This window comes from Amaranthus tricolor, chromosome 1 (genome assembly GCF_026212465.1).
Source record: "Amaranthus tricolor cultivar Red isolate AtriRed21 chromosome 1, ASM2621246v1, whole genome shotgun sequence".
NCBI classification, from domain to species: domain Eukaryota; kingdom Viridiplantae; phylum Streptophyta; class Magnoliopsida; order Caryophyllales; family Amaranthaceae; genus Amaranthus; species Amaranthus tricolor.
The window spans coordinates 11,070,435-11,086,602 of NC_080047.1; the positions used below are offsets into that span (position 1 = coordinate 11,070,435).

A 16,168-nucleotide genomic window follows, 5' to 3' on the forward strand; every position below is an offset into this window, starting at 1 on the left:
ACTGTCTCATTATGAGACGCTGCGAAAAATAAATTAAACTGATAACTACTTTTTGAGTTGTCAAAGATCATCTCCCACTAACATAACCTCAAATTAAAAATTAATATTTTCATAACTTGTGTTATTAAACCATTTAACATATATCTCATAATAAGAGTAGTTTAAAAATACACGAGCAGAAGATCACATGATTATTATTATTTTTTTACATAAATTGGCCTTGTGAGTCATCTTTGTTTATTTTGTTCATTTATTTTGGCTTTTTATTTGCTTTCTTCAATTTTTGACCTAATAATTTAGATAATGATCAATATGATTAAAGTACTAATAACCTATACTTACATCCCTGATACCATCTTTATTATACTCCCTCTCTTTCTATTTGTTTATTTACTTTGAGTTTTTCTATTTTATGAGAGAGAAAATTAAATTTAATTTTTAAAGCATATATTCAAGACAAAATATAGATTCGTCTTGATGTAAAAAAATTTAATATATAATTTTTACAATTTTTTATTATGCGTACTATGAAGACTCAAAATTTGCTTTGAAATACGTGAAAAAGTAAAGTGGACAAATAAAAAGGAACAGAAAGAGTAGTAGTATAATTCGAACTCACAGTGAAACGGTTTCATTGTGGGACCATAATAATTTGGACTGTTTCATTTAGATAATGATCAATGTGATTAAATTACCAACAACTCAAAATCTAATATTGGTTAATTATATGAGTTCACTCTTATCATATAACTGCGAAATATTATATAAATATTATCAAAACAAGATGTTATTAAGAGTACTATTTTTAAACTGTAGATCAAGAGTTCGAATCATAATTCCTACATACCCAGTGTTTTTGTTTGAACAATATCCTTGGCTCCATTAACTAAATCTAAAATCGGCCACTATTATAAATAAGTTACTCCCTCCGTTCCTTTTTGATCTTCCACATTACTATAACGGGTAGTTTCAAAAGTTCTTCCACTTTAGAATACTTTCTATTTTTAGAAAGTTTTTATCCCACTTTTACCCCTTAAAACCCCACTTTTACCCCTTTTCTTTTATTTATAATTATTTTCTCTCTCATACTTTCAATACAATTATTACTTCACACTACTATTTAATTAAAATAATACCCACTACAACCTCATACTTCCAATACAATCATTACTTTCCACTATTATATAATTAAAATAATACCCACAACCACCAAAGATTCTCTTTTTCTTAATCTTTGTGAAATACCCAAATAGGAAGATCAAATAGGAACGGAGGGAGTACCTCTTATTGTCCTTATTTCGGTGTTCAAGGCTCATTTTTTTAATTTTATGAATCACTCAAAGTATAAAAATAAGTAGCATACTTTAGTGAGTACTCCGCTCCACTCAACCAAATTACAAAAACCATGGAAACAAATTGTAAAGTATGCATAATTGGAGCAGGCATAAGTGGTCTATCAGCATGCAAATATGCCCTCTCTAAGGGTTACAATCCCATAGTTTTTGAGTCCAAAAGCACCATTGGTGGTGCTTGGACAAATACTCTTGAGATTACAAAACTCCAAACTCCTAAACAACTCTACCAATTCTCTGATTTCCCATGGCCTTCTTCTATTTCAACACTATACCCTGATAAAGACCAAGTTAAAGAGTACCTTAATTCTTATGCTAAACAATTTGATTTACTTAAGTACATTAAATTTAATACCCAAGTGTTGAGTATTAAGTATGAAGGTCCTTCCCATGAAGAGATCCAATCTTGGGCTCTTTGGAATGGGAATGGTGACCCTTTTGGTAATAAGGGTAAGTGGATTCTCACCACTCAAGAACTGCCCAATCAATCAATCAAGGTAAATTTCTTCAATTATTTATTCAGCTACTCTTGTCAGAGACTGTCTCTCAAAGAGATCACCTTAAAATAAAAAGTCTACATTTTTATTCTCTTTAATTTGCATTGGTTGGACTATATACAATTTGTTTTTTTAAATAACTTATACTCCCTCCTATTCAGTATTATTGTCCTATTGGATTTTGTCATATTTGTGAATGCAATATTTTTATTTTACATATCTCTAATTGTGCTTAAGTAAAATTATAAAAAAATTAAATAATAATGAAATTTACATTATGACGAATCAAATAAGATTTCATGATTATTTTTTAACTAATAAATTAAGAACAAAATACATTAAGAATGATTGCTGAATAGAATTCAAAAACTAATTGAAAAAATAATAGTGGATAGGAGGGAGTATTAAAGTTCGATAAATGTGTATTCCATTAAATATTTTAATTATTTTAATAGTTGTTGTTTGCAATTATCATTATTATCAACCTAATATTCCGCTCAAAAATAGTATCCGTTTGAGGAAAAGTAATCCCTTTTTAGAAAGAGGGCCAGAGGAATGTTGTTTCAAATCATGGGATTTACAAATTAATTGTAATTTTGAGTAATGCATGGAAACAGATGATGGAAGCAGAATTTGTGATCTTGTGTATTGGAAGATTTAGTGGGCTGCCGAACATACCAAAGTTTCCTTCAAGCAAAGGACCAGAGGTTTTTGAAGGGAAGGTTATGCATTCTATGGATTATTCTGCTTTGGACTACGACTCTGCTAGAAATTTGGTTAAAGGGAAGAGTGTTACTGTAGTTGGCTTCCAAAAATCTGCACTTGATACTGCTATGGAGTGTTCAAATGCTAATGGTAATATATTCAACCATTTTTCTAATTTTATTTTTTAATAATAATCAACTAACTGTTAAATTATCGGCCAAAACTAATAGTTTTAGTCCTAAAATATATTATATAGTTTATGAAACGCCCGTGATAATTATAACACCATGATATATTGTATACCATTCCTTCAGTCCTTTTGGAATATTGCATTTGACTTAAAAAGATTTCATATATTTGAATTAAATGATGTAATTATATAAAAATAAAAGAAATTTATGTTTTATGTTGTATAGTTGAACTTTTTTTAATGGAACAATCTTAAATATAGACTAATTATTATGAATAGTACTCATTCGTTTTTTTCAAAAGATGTTCCATTTGCTTTTTGAATACTATTTATCAATTACTCTTAATTTTTAATTTATTATTAATCTATAAATAAAAACATAATTAAATGAGATCTTTTTTTATTCATCTCAGCATAAGGTATATTAATATATATATATTTTTTATTATGTTTAATTATGCACAATAAAAAATATTAAAGATTGAATTAATGCATTGGCAAATGCGCAAAAAATAAATAAGACGTTTGAAAAGAAACAGATAAAATATAAACTATTTATTTATTTTTTTAAGCAATTCTTATACGAAACCATCACATCTTATTTCAAAACATGAATTTTTGAATATATAGAGTGATAATTTAGTTGGACTATTAATTAACCCACTTTATTTAGTTATTTGTGTTGTTTTAGGTTTTAGCAATAACTTATGATAAGTATCAGTACTTTGGAAAAAATAAATTTTGATAAATTGATTGATGGGATTTAAAATACAGGAAAAGAACTTCCATGCACAATGATATGTAGGAATCCACATTGGAATGTGCCTGAAAATTTTCCATGGGGAATTAACATCTCAAACTTGTATTTGAACCGCTTTTCTGAACTCTTGCTTCACAAGCCTGGAGAAGGTCTTCTTCTTAGTCTTCTAGCCTCATTTCTTTCACCTTTGGTATGTACCTTTTAAAACTATTTACAAAACTTTTTATTTTTATTTTCGTGTTCGACTTTGATTATATCATATAGTTAAATTTTATCTATAATAATGTTTTAGTCTTGAATTCAAAACATTTAAGTCGGGTACATAACTCATGATATCGTTACAACTTTATAAAATTAAAAAATTGATTATATTTTATTCAGGAAGAAATAAGTTACATACTTTAATGACTGATTTAGTTATTATAGTTTTCGGTTTATAATTTGAAATCAATAATTAGTTATACTTATACATCTTGAATTGACACCATAAAGATGGAGCAACAAAATATTAAAAAAACTAATGAAAAGACATTAGCCTTCATGAAAATAATTGCATCACAATCTCAAAATATTATGATTGTATGAAAAGTTGACATATTTTTCTATATTTTCATTGATGTGATATTAACAGGTTTAATCATATTTTCGATTCTTAGCATCAACTAGAGGATCAAAATTTTGTCAATGCCCTTTACACATGTAGGATATTCTCCTTTTCTTGAGGCGGAGTCTACATATCTGTTTGACTGTTTCTATTATGGGTCTAATATTTTCATTAGATTTTTTAGAGTCCTATTTCGAATAGGTTTTATGGGGACCCTTTATAAACTTTTATTAATCTACTGATCGTATAATTTATATTCGACTCACTAACTCCCTTATATATTATATTATAATAATAAAATATGTCTTGTCACGTAGCTAACACATTATAATTCATGAGGTTAAATTTAGGTGTGATGTGTATTATTTTCCATTTATTTTTATTGCGTTTGTCTTAAAAATGGTATCAATTAATTCATAAACAGAGATGGGGAATCAGCAAAGTAGTGGAAGCAAGTATTAAGAAAAAATATCCTATCAAAAAATATGGGATGGTTCCTGATCATAGCTTCCTACAAGAAATGAACACTTGTACATTTGCAACAATCCCAGAAGGTTTTTATGAAAATGTTGAGAAAGGAAACATCATTTTGAAAAGGGCCCCATCCTTCAGCTTCTTCAATGGTGGTGTTGTACTTGAAGATAGCAGTATTGGTTATAAGGAATATATAAAGACTGACTTGGTTATTCTTGCTACTGGTTTCAAAGGAGAACAAAAGCTCAAACACATTTTTGAATCTCAATTTTTTCAGGATTGTTTATTTGGCCCCTTACACAATACTATTCATTTATACAGGTGTTACTCTCTCTGTCCTTTTAAATTTGAAATATTAGAAAAATTAATATTATTTTTATTCTGAAATATTTTTAACTAATTGTTAAATATTGCGTAAAAATATATCACTTTTAGTTGAAGTATAATGAAACCAAAAAAGTAGTTTAAACCAATTCGTTAAAAAGTTGTTTTTGTTGGAATGGAGATTAGGACTGATCCTGAGATTTGTAAGGCCCGAAGCAAAATATTAATTATAGACCTCTAATCCCTAACTATTAAATCTACTATTATAGGTTTTTAACTATTAAATTAAATAGATCAGTATGTCTTGTTTGAGACAGTTTCATTGTGAGATGTGTCCATACAAATGACCTATTAATAAAAAAACATAAAAACAAAAGAAAAAAACAATGAAAACTAAATTCCACTTGTATAGGAACCTTTTTTTTCTAAATGGTTCGAGCCGACTCAATTAAATTCATCTCACGGGGAGATGGCCTTAATAGAAATTTAGTGTAAATATTAAAATATTGTTTTCCTGATTTTTTTGGATGGGCTCGGGGCATACGCCCTTCTTGCCCATTATAACGTTGGCCTAGAGAATGGTATCCCCTAGATATGAGCATATTTGAATCAATTTTTGTGAACTAATTAATTGAATGGACGTGTAAACTAAATGCTTAAATTGACGGTTACAGAGAATGTATTCATCCAAAAATTCCACAATTAGCAATAATTGGACATTCAGAGAGCGGTTCGAACTTATACACGTCAGAAATGAGATGTCGTTGGTTATTTGAACTACTCGATGGAAAATTCAAATTACCAAGCGTAGAAGCAATGGAAAACGATATCTTAGAATGGTGCAAATTCATGAAAATGTATTCAGGTAATAACTACAAAAGAGCTTGTATTGGAGCATTGCATATTTGGTATAATGATCAACTTTGCAAAGACATGGGCATAAATCATAGGAGAAAGAATGGTTTCTGGGCTGAGTTGTTCCAGCCATATGGCCCACTGGACTATGCTTAAGGTTAATAAATTTTAGGAAGATTTATTTGACAAATTCTTCCTCTTCTTTTTATTATTATTTTATTGCACTTATTAATGTACTTTTAGACTCTTTTTGGTGTGCTTATTCCGTTACATTTATAATAAAAATAATCTTTATTCTAAGATTACTTTAATTGCTCAGATGATTATTCCATATTGTAACAATTTTTGTGTACATATATTACCTTAAAAGTTATTCCAATAATGATTGTTCACGATAAAATTTTAGATGGTGAATTTATTATTTTATAGAAAAATGAATTTGATGGAGGAAAAACAGAGATTATTGATTCATAAGTATTAATAAATATTAAAATAAAATTAGTGAAACAATATGAAGACTACAACTATTAAATAAATGTTTAATAAAGTTAGTGAAAAACATGTGGAACCATAAGCAATATAAAAATATTAAAATAATGTTAGTGGAAACATATGAAGATCATAAATATTAGAAGTATTAAAAAATTAAAATGAGGATAAATAAAATTAATTATATTCAAAATTCATGATATAAATAGAAAGATTTTTTAAGAGAATAACAAACATAACATTTCAAAATTACAAATAAAATCAACTTTAATAAACGAAAACTTAATTGTTCCTTTGAGTTTAATAGTGATCAAAATGACATGTTATATAAAAAAAATATTATTTTTTCAATATGAAAGTCAAAGTGATTTGGATAGGAGTTTTGTTTTGCTATGAATCATGAGTGTAAGGGGTGAATACTGAATATGGATGCATGTTGAAACTTGTCGTCCATCGATCCTACCCGACAGCTGTAGCGAGGAATTGAGCAATTCGAGACAGAGTGAGCGATATGTATTATTTCTTTCTTTTTCGTATTTATTTAAAGGAATGATATTCACATTACTAAAAGTTATACACTTACCGTTCTTAGATAAAGTTTTCACAAGCAATAATTTTATGAATTAAGTAAAATAGAATTTTTTAAATGATAAATTTATTATTTTATTGAATAATAAATTTGATGGAGAAGAAGTAAGGACTATAAACTCAAAAAAATTAAAAGAAAATCAGTTGAAAAAATATGAGAACATACCACAACTAATAAAAAATTGCTTATATAAACTTAGTAGAAAACATGTGAAGACCATAAGAAATATAAAAATGTTAAAATAAAGTTAGTAAAGAATATGTGGGGACCATAATCATTATTAAAATATTAAAATAAGGATGAATAAGATCATTTTTGTTCAAAATTTATGATACAAATAGAAAATTTTTTTATAGGAACAACAAATAAAACACCTCAAAAACCAAATAGAAACTTTTTTAAGGAATGGAGAGAGTACTTTATTAAAAAAATAACAATTTCTTTTATTATTATTTATTTTAACCTTTTGAGATTATTTAATATGAAAATTGAGAATAGTTAATGCTTTTAATATAATTATTTTAATTTCTTGGGATAGAATTAAAGGTTAAAAATAGTAAATTATTAAAGAATCTTATATATTTTCATAGGAATTACAATATTAAATTACATATTAAAAAAAATAAAATTGTCCTGAATAATCCAACCTTTGTTTTCATTTTGTTGCAAATAGATCCTCGAAAAAATAAACCGACTATTCTAGGTTGCTTCTAGTCGTTACATTCAAAAGGTCATCCTCCTCTTTCTTTACTTGCTTCCTTGGACTAATACCATTATCAACCCAAAATTTTGAAAGTAGAAAAAAGTCCATTCGCAACAAAAGGTATGCAAAGGTTGGATCATTAAAATTTTTTCAAAAAGTGGGATCATAGCAAAAAATGGGTAATAGCTTGGATTATTAAGGACAATTTTTCGTAAAAAAAATACAAGTTACGTTCTTATATTGTTGGCCGGGGTGTTTGGCAAATAATTGGTATCTGATTACATTGACTGCTTGGGCCCGTTGATTTTATTGATTGGTTTGACTAGCTGATTTTAAACTCTCTGCTATAAGGAACTTGTTCAAAAAATTTTACTTATAACAATAAGTTGTTTCAACAACTAATAATTTAACAAATAAAAGCATTGAATGGTTTAACTCCCCAACTCTCATGGATTTTTTTGGTTCAAATTCTATTTAAATTATCAATGCTAAAAAGCAACTTTGAATTTCAACCAAAAAGTAAAAACTCATAAAATAATACAACTTTATTTTAAAATTTATCAAATTATAACATTATGGCGCTTTCTAAGTATGAAAATTCAGAATAGCCCATCACCTTAATCAAATATTAAATTTAATTTTTTATTTAAATTATCAACAACTTTTATTGGATTTGCCCCTACTTATCACCTAATTCTATAAATTATTAATTACATGGGTGAAAAAGAGTGAAAGTGCGAGAGGGAGTCTAAGTACAAGAGGTGTAGACATAAAATTTGATTTTAAATCAATTTAAAATTGTCTAATGACCTGAATAAACACCTCTATTAAGTATTCGTTTTGTCTCTCTTATATTGCATCATTTCTCATTTGAATTTGTGCCATTGATTTTACGCTCTTTCTTTTTTTGATAATGGTCCACTTTTAATGATCTTTTTAATCTCATTCACAAATATATACTCTCTTTCCATCTTAACCACTCATTTATATTATTCACTTGTTTTTTTATCTCGTTTTTTCAACTCTATTCTCTTTTTCACTAAATTTTATCTATCTTGTACTAGAAAAGAACACGGAGAATGTTAAGGGCTAAAAAGTTATACTCCCTCCGAACCAATTCAGATGTCCCATTTGCTTGGGCACGGTTCGACTAAGAAATAACTTAATAACTTTAAATCCAATAAAGGGTCTTACAGCATAAGAGAAAACTGAAACGCAATCTATGTCCATATAAAATGTAAACAATTTAAGGTAAAATTTAAACTAAAATACCACTCTAACAAAAGCTATGTTTCTAGGTGATCCTCACTCCACGATTCCCACACAATCAATAACCTGCAACATAAGAATGCAAGAAAAACAAGAGAAAAACTCCCAAAAACAGAAAATTGAGTAATTCCAACTCCATCCCGTAAAACGATTAAGTTTGAAAATGATTTTTTAAAAAAACCAATTTGAAATAGATGTGGCGGTAACACTCCCATGAGTAGGTTTTGGCTCATGTTTTTCATTAAAGGCGTTTTCAAAAGTCCGATCGTAAAGGGTAAGTAGTGAAGGGTAAGTAGTGAAGGGTAGTTGGGTAAGTAAGGTATATGGGGGTATATTCGTAATTACTTGTGTGAACTAAGGATATTTAGGTAAAAAAAATTTGACAAAAATAAAAATGAGACAACTAAAAAGATTTTGCCAAATAAGGAAATGGGACAACTAAATTGGTTCGGAGGGAGTATTATTTTTACTCCTCTTTATGTACGATTTTACTACGTTTATTAAACAATATATAATACTTAGTATATATTTAAATTTATGAGTTAATATCTACACTTATATAATTTTATTAACATTTTATAGGATTTTTGATTTAAAATAAAATTGGACGAAATGAGAAAATTGAAGTCGAACAGAAAAAAATGTAATTCATAAATTACTTGACGTTCCGATTTTAAAATAGGCATATTTTACACTTCCAAACTCCAAAATAGGTATTTTTTGAGGCTACAGACATACTTCCTCCGTTCCGTTTTAGTCGCTACATTTGCATGGGCACGGAAATTAAGAAAAGTGATTGACCTACACTGTAGCTGATTGTTTACTTTATAGAGTATAGTATTTTATTATTGTTAATTGAAAAAGAAAAAGGAAAAATAGATTGTTAGGTTACTTTATAGAATATAGTATAATATTTTATTATAGAGTATAGAGTAGAATAAAAATAGGTAGGTAGAACTTTAAATGATTGTTTTATTACTAAAAACGAAAATATAGCAAGTAATATGAAATTGCCAAAAATAAAAAATGTAACGGGTATTATGGAACGGAGGAAATATATTCGAAAAGATCTACAACTTTCAAGAAAATTTCAACAAAAGTCTTAGTTGGTGGGAAGCATTTCCAGATTTGTGTAATAAATGCTACAGCTGTATTTCTCACTATACAATAGACGTAATCAAACACGGGGCCGGGCCGGGTGGAAAAAGCCCATTGATGCGGGCCGGGCTAAAGTGCGGGCCTAAAAATTCTTGCCCAAATCCGTAATATGCGGGCTTATGGGCCTATGTTATATATTATTTATACATAATTAAAAATACAAATTACAAATAATTTAAATAAACAAATACAATTGTTACATATTATACATAATTTAAAATACAAATTACAAATAATTCAAATAAACAAATACAAAATAATCAAATTATGTAACTAATTAGTGATTTGACAATCGTCATCTTCACGATCTACCTCTTCTTCCTCCTCTTCAACATTAAAAATGGTAGACCGACCTTGATGCAATATGAAAAAAAAGTGTTAGCATATGAAATAATCAAAATATGTAACTAATTGGACCAACTTAGCTCCTTTCGGGCCGAGCCGCCTATGATCAGGTCTACTATACAATGCTTGAACAACCTTTCACAGGTTGGTTAGATGTCATACAAGTATTGGTTGGAGGAACGAATCTCTATAGCAATACTTAGATTTTGTTTTTGTCTTTTTCTTATGTGCCCACTTCAATAAATAGAGGATTTACCATCCAATAAAAATATAGTGTAATAAAGTAAATGAACTACTAATATACTACTAAATAGAGAGAAAAGAGAGATTGAAAAATATATTTTCAAGTCTCTTATTTTGTTTTAAATTTATTTACGTAATGAATTTCTCTTATTTTTCCTACTTTGCCATGTTTAATTTAGAGTAATTCTATTTGTAGTAACATGTATTAATGTCTTGGCATATTATTTTTATGAGTTTTGAAATGGGTCTTTAATCTATGCAACTTTGTTATTGAATATTTATGTAAACTAGTTTTTATTTCTAAATTTATATAAGAATAATTTTTTTTGAGTACACTTAATTATTCTTGTATAAGTTAATTTTTTAAAATTAATTGAACTTTGTTTAGTTTTTTTATTAAAGAAACAACTAGTAATAATAACTGCATCTAGTTTTATTATTAGAGTTCACATAATATTAAATTTAGTTGGGTTATAGGGTATCTTCTTAATTAAGTTTAATGGTTGGTAATGTCTTTCTAAAATTAAAGCAATCAATTCATTAAAACTGGATTAATGAACACTAGGGGTTTACAATCTTAGGTACAAATAGTAAGCTAATATAAAAGGGTTGACAGGGGATTTACAAGGGTACTATAAATCCTACAATCACCTATTTATATAAAAAGTTGTAATTAATTAATGATTAAAAATAATTTGGCCAATGACTAAAATACATGTTGCTACTACTTTCTCTTATTGATCTACTCTTTTATTTACTTTACATATTTCATTTTTAAGTTTATTTTATATTTAAGTTCTTAGTAGTGTAATCACAACTCATTTTCCCACATCTTTTTACTTTGTATATTTTCTATTAAAATAAATAATTTAAAAGTATCTTTAAAATTAGTAATCACAATCTCTATGGGATCGACCCCTACTTTCCACTTACTATATTTAGCAAGTTTTAATAGAAATATAAGTTAAATTTTTACGCATACGACAACGTACTACAGAAAATAATGGTACTCCCTCATATGCACCTTAGGTTTCCCATTTACTTTTGGGATACTATTCATCTATCATTCTTAAATTGTACTTCCTCCGATTTTTATTACTTACACCCAAACTCAATTAGCACTGTTCATCATTCTAGGTATTTTACATATTGCGACTATTATACGAGAAAAAAACAGTCATGTGGGATCTTGTTTTATTCGTCTCGTCACATATTTTCATAATATTAAATTTTTATAATTTTTAGTTGTGTATAATTCAAGATAAAAATAATCCGACAAACGCATTGGACTGCGTAAAAGTTGTCTGGATGCAAGTAAAAAAAATCGAAGGATGTATTTTATCATTAATCTATAAGTTAAAACATAGTCATGTGTGATCTTATTTAATTAATTTGAATGTTAAGTTTATTAATATCAATTTTTTTTATTTTAATTATATAAGTATATCGAATAAGATGTATGAAATAAATAAAACACTTTAGATGAATAGGTGTGAGTACTCCTATTAATTAAAATCATATTGACGTCTAAGTATTCAAGGTGAAATTGATACAAAAACCAAAAATAACGGATAAAAGAGATTCGCTAGTGTAAATCAAAATACTCGAGAACGCTGCAAATCATTGTAGATTTGTAGACAAAGCACGTGAATATAAGAACAATAATTATGTCCTAGTTTTGTGTTGCAATTTATTTAGAACGTTTGTTTTTTTATAGGGTGTTGCTATTTTTTGCCATCCCTTTTTATTTTTTCGCCACCCTCTAAAATTACTTAATTGCCCTTGGATTTAAAAAAATTACAAAAATGCCATTGGAGTTAAAACATAATTAATAAATGTAAATCACGCTTAATAACACTATTAAGAATTTAATGCGGATGATTTGTCTATATATATCGAATTCTAAGATGCGTTTGAAGTACGAATTCAAACACGGTATTATCTCTCTAAAAAACTGGTACTATCTCTCTAAAAAGTGTTAAAGAAGTTGTAAGGCGTAATTGGTTGAATATGGCTAACGAAAGCGACTATGAGTCGGATGCGGTACGTAAAACTGTCGTTCGAAAAAAAAAAAAAAAAACAAGTCGCACAAATCTAGGCGACTGAACCATGGTTCAGTCGCACAAATCTGGGCGACTAACCCATGGTCCAGTCGCACAAATCTGGGCGACTGATCCATGGTCCAGTCGCCCAATTTTGTGCGACTGGACCTTGGGTTAGTCGCCCAGATTTGTGCGACTGGTTTATTAATTTTTTTTTATTTACGTATTAATGTTTTTTTAAATTATTATTATAATTATTGTTAGTACTATTATTATTATTATTATTGTTGTTGTCATTATTATAATTTTTATTGTTGATATTTTTATTTTTTAAATTTTTTAATATTTTAATTTACGTAATTTATTTATTTATTTAATTATTTATTTATTTATTATTGTTATAATTATTAATATTACTGTTGTATTTGTTGTCATTATTATTACTATTATTATTATTGTTATTATTTGTCTTGTCGTTATTTATTTATTTTAAATGTTTTTAAATTTTTTTATTAACGTAATGTTTTTATTATTATTAAAATTGTTATTGTTATTATTATTACTTAATTTATATCATTTCAAATGTGCAGGAGTTTGAAAACTTTGGAGACAACGTAGACTACTCCGGTCACTTTGTTACGGATAGAGAATTTATCTCCATAGATGAGTTACATAGTTGGGCCGATGCGATAGCAATAACAATTGGTTTTCAATTTACACGTGCTTCTTATAAAAAGAAAGAAGGACGTTCCAGAGTTAGTTGTTATTTAAGATGTCACCGCTATGGTAAACTTAGGGATGATGTAGATAATGCTGCCCGACCTGGTTCTAAAAGTAGGAGTTGTGGGTGTAAATTTATGATTGTAGGAAGTAGTCGTAAACCAGGAGAAAGACCTTGGACGGTAAGGGTGTGTCCTGGTGAAAAGGGAAAACATAACCACCCATTCTTGGTGTACAGAAATGGTCATGTAAGGGCGAGGATTAATGTAGATATTCGGGAGCACATACGACAGCTTAGTGCAACCGGCCTTTATTATGAATTTTATTAGAGATAATTTTCCTGGTTTTTATGCTAGTATGAATCAGATATATAATATTAGGCAATCAATAAGGAGAGATGAAATGGAGGGCAGGACTCCCCTTCAACACTGTCTTCATATGGCCACAGAACATAATTATGTGGTCTGGACAGAGTTGGATAATGACGGGCACTTGAGCAGACTTTTAATTGCAAATCCTACTTCAATCCAAATGATACGTACGTGGCCGTATGTTGTGCTGATAGATACAACGTACAAAACGAACAAACCAAAGTGACCACTATGTGAAGTGATCGGAATGACGCCAACAAATCACAACTTCTTGGTTGCGTTTTGTTTGATGCGAGATAAGGCGGCTGTGTCGTACTCGTGGGTGCTGCAGGGATTGAGAGATATTTTCGGCAGTGCTCAGACTCCTAGTGTCATTGTAACCGATCGTGACGAAGGTTTATCTGCAGCTATTCGTGACGTCTTCCCAGGTAAAAACGCTTTGTGAGTTCATTATTGTGGTTATATCTATTGATAATGTCTTAATTACGTTCACTGTTTTGTTTAATGTAGATGTACGTCATTTGTTATGCACCTGGCATATTGACAACGGCGTTGAGAACATGGTGGACAAGTTGTGCGGCGGCAAGAAAAATCAACAAGGGCAGTTATTCAGGAAAAGTAGATGGAACCCCTTGGTTGAAAGTGCTACAATCCGGGAATATGAAAAGAGATGGGAAGGGATCGTCAGTACGTGGTCGGTTAGGAACCGAAGGGTCGTTCGGTATTTGACTGGAACATGGATTCCACTTAGAGAGAAATTTGTGCGTGCGTGGACGAATGATTGTTTACACTTGGGTAACCATACTACCAGCATAGTGGAAAGCCAACACTCGTCTTTTAAGTATTACCTTGGTAGCGGTAATAGCTCATTCGATACCCTTTTCAAAAGGGCGCACGCACAGATTACAAATCAACAAGCTAAAATCCGACAATCGCTACAGGAATCCATGACTTCTGTACCAAGAATGCTACGACAGTATTTCTTTAGACCTCTTTATCGCCACGTGTCTCTCTATGCCTTGGAGCAGATCCAGAATGAGTTTAACCGCATGTTAGAACTGGGTGATTTTGCATTGAACAAATGCGGTTGTGTACTTCAAAAAACCCATGGATTGCCGTGTGCATGTTATTTACAAATGACCATTGGATCACATGGTGCTTTGTATTTGGATGACATTCATGAATTCTGGAGTACTTTGAGGTACACAGAGGTAGGAGACGAACCCAATGAAGAAGTACGAAACGCGAATGCCAATGACAAAGAGTACTTTGAATCTCTGGTCGATGAAGTCCTTAAATCTGATCCCGCTTTTGTTCGCCGAATGGCTGAGGTACTTGATTCTGAATTACACCCAGATGGTGCGGATATACCTGAGCCTTACGCTAGTCCACCGAGAAAGAGAAGACCAAGCACTAGTAAAACCATGAGAAGGAGAAAAAGTTCATTTGAATATAGCCGATCATCTTCTCGTGGTCGAGGGTGTAGATCTTCTTCCCGCGGGAGATCAAGTGGCAGATCTAGTGGCTGAGAGACGCAATCTTCAGTAGGAATTAAGTTCAGTTTCAACTTATCCGGTAATTGACTTAATTTATTTTTTTTTCATTAATTATTTGTTATTTACGCATATTAACTTAATTTACATTTATTGTAGATGATCCAGGAGGTCGTGATTTCTCACTGTTTCCATGGCCTGATTACATCCCATTCATGCTTCCTCCTTATTTGTTCGACTGGATTGATGTGTTAGGTGATGGTAACTGTGGATTTAGAGCAATTGCTGTCACAGAGCTGGGAGGCGAGGAAGCATGGCCTCTTTTAAGACGTGCTATGAGTATGGAAATGCAAATGAACAGAGCGCAATACCTAACTTTGTATCTATCTCAGGAGTCACTAGACGAGTCAATATTCAGAGTAGGTTCACACACCGATGGACCTGCTCCTTTCATGCACTGGTTCGATGCACCGATGTCTTTCTACTCTGCAGCAACGTTTCTTAACATTGCCATTGCTTATTATGGTGCTGCCGACGGGAATCCGCAATACAACTGTTTGATTCTTCCGTTAAGAAAAGCACAGGCCGCGAGAAGTGTAAACAAACTAATACATATACTTTGGGTTAATCGAAATCATTTTGTTCAACTTTTTATGAACGACGATTCATCCCCTCTGCCGCCGATCCACCCACGTTGGAAACAAGCAGCTGACAATTTCGCGAAAGATCTTGACACAAATTTCACTACGAGGATTATGCTGTGGAATAATCTACGCGGGTCACACCCACCAACAAATAACACCGCTGACGATGCTGTAAATTTAGATACTCCATAGAATTTATACACGACATTCATTAAAAGTTGTATTTAATCCATAATTATACTACATTGTGTGGTGTTAACAATTTATTTATTTCTTTGATTAATAGGAGGAATTTATAATGTTGGTAGACAAATATACATGTATATGTGTGATGTGGGTTA

General features: G+C 30.0%; 1 protein-coding gene across 1 annotated transcript; it reads left to right on the plus strand.

The window, feature by feature from the left end:
• The first annotated feature begins 687 nt into the window (after positions 1-687).
• On the plus strand, positions 688-6,092 carry LOC130800060 (probable flavin-containing monooxygenase 1). Its single transcript, XM_057663408.1, has 5 exons — positions 688-1,849; positions 2,467-2,704; positions 3,519-3,694; positions 4,533-4,903; positions 5,581-6,092. The coding sequence occupies exons 1-5, from the start codon at positions 1,406-1,408 to the stop codon at positions 5,915-5,917; spliced, it is 1,566 nt and encodes a 521-aa protein (XP_057519391.1). The 5' UTR covers positions 688-1,405; the 3' UTR covers positions 5,918-6,092.
• Positions 6,093-16,168: the final 10,076 nt, after the last annotated feature.

What these genes read in the sequence shown, in the direction of transcription:
- LOC130800060 (XM_057663408.1), top strand. Translation starts at nt 1,406, where the DNA reads ATGGAAACAAATTGTAAAGTATGCATAATTGGAGCAGGCATAAGTGGT. An exon ending in CCTCATTTCTTTCACCTTTG is followed by an intron (nt 3,695 to 4,532) that starts GTATGTACCTTT and finishes ATTCATAAACAG; the next exon opens with AGATGGGGAATCAGCAAAGT. An exon ending in AATACTATTCATTTATACAG is followed by an intron (nt 4,904 to 5,580) that starts GTGTTACTCTCT and finishes TGACGGTTACAG; the next exon opens with AGAATGTATTCATCCAAAAA.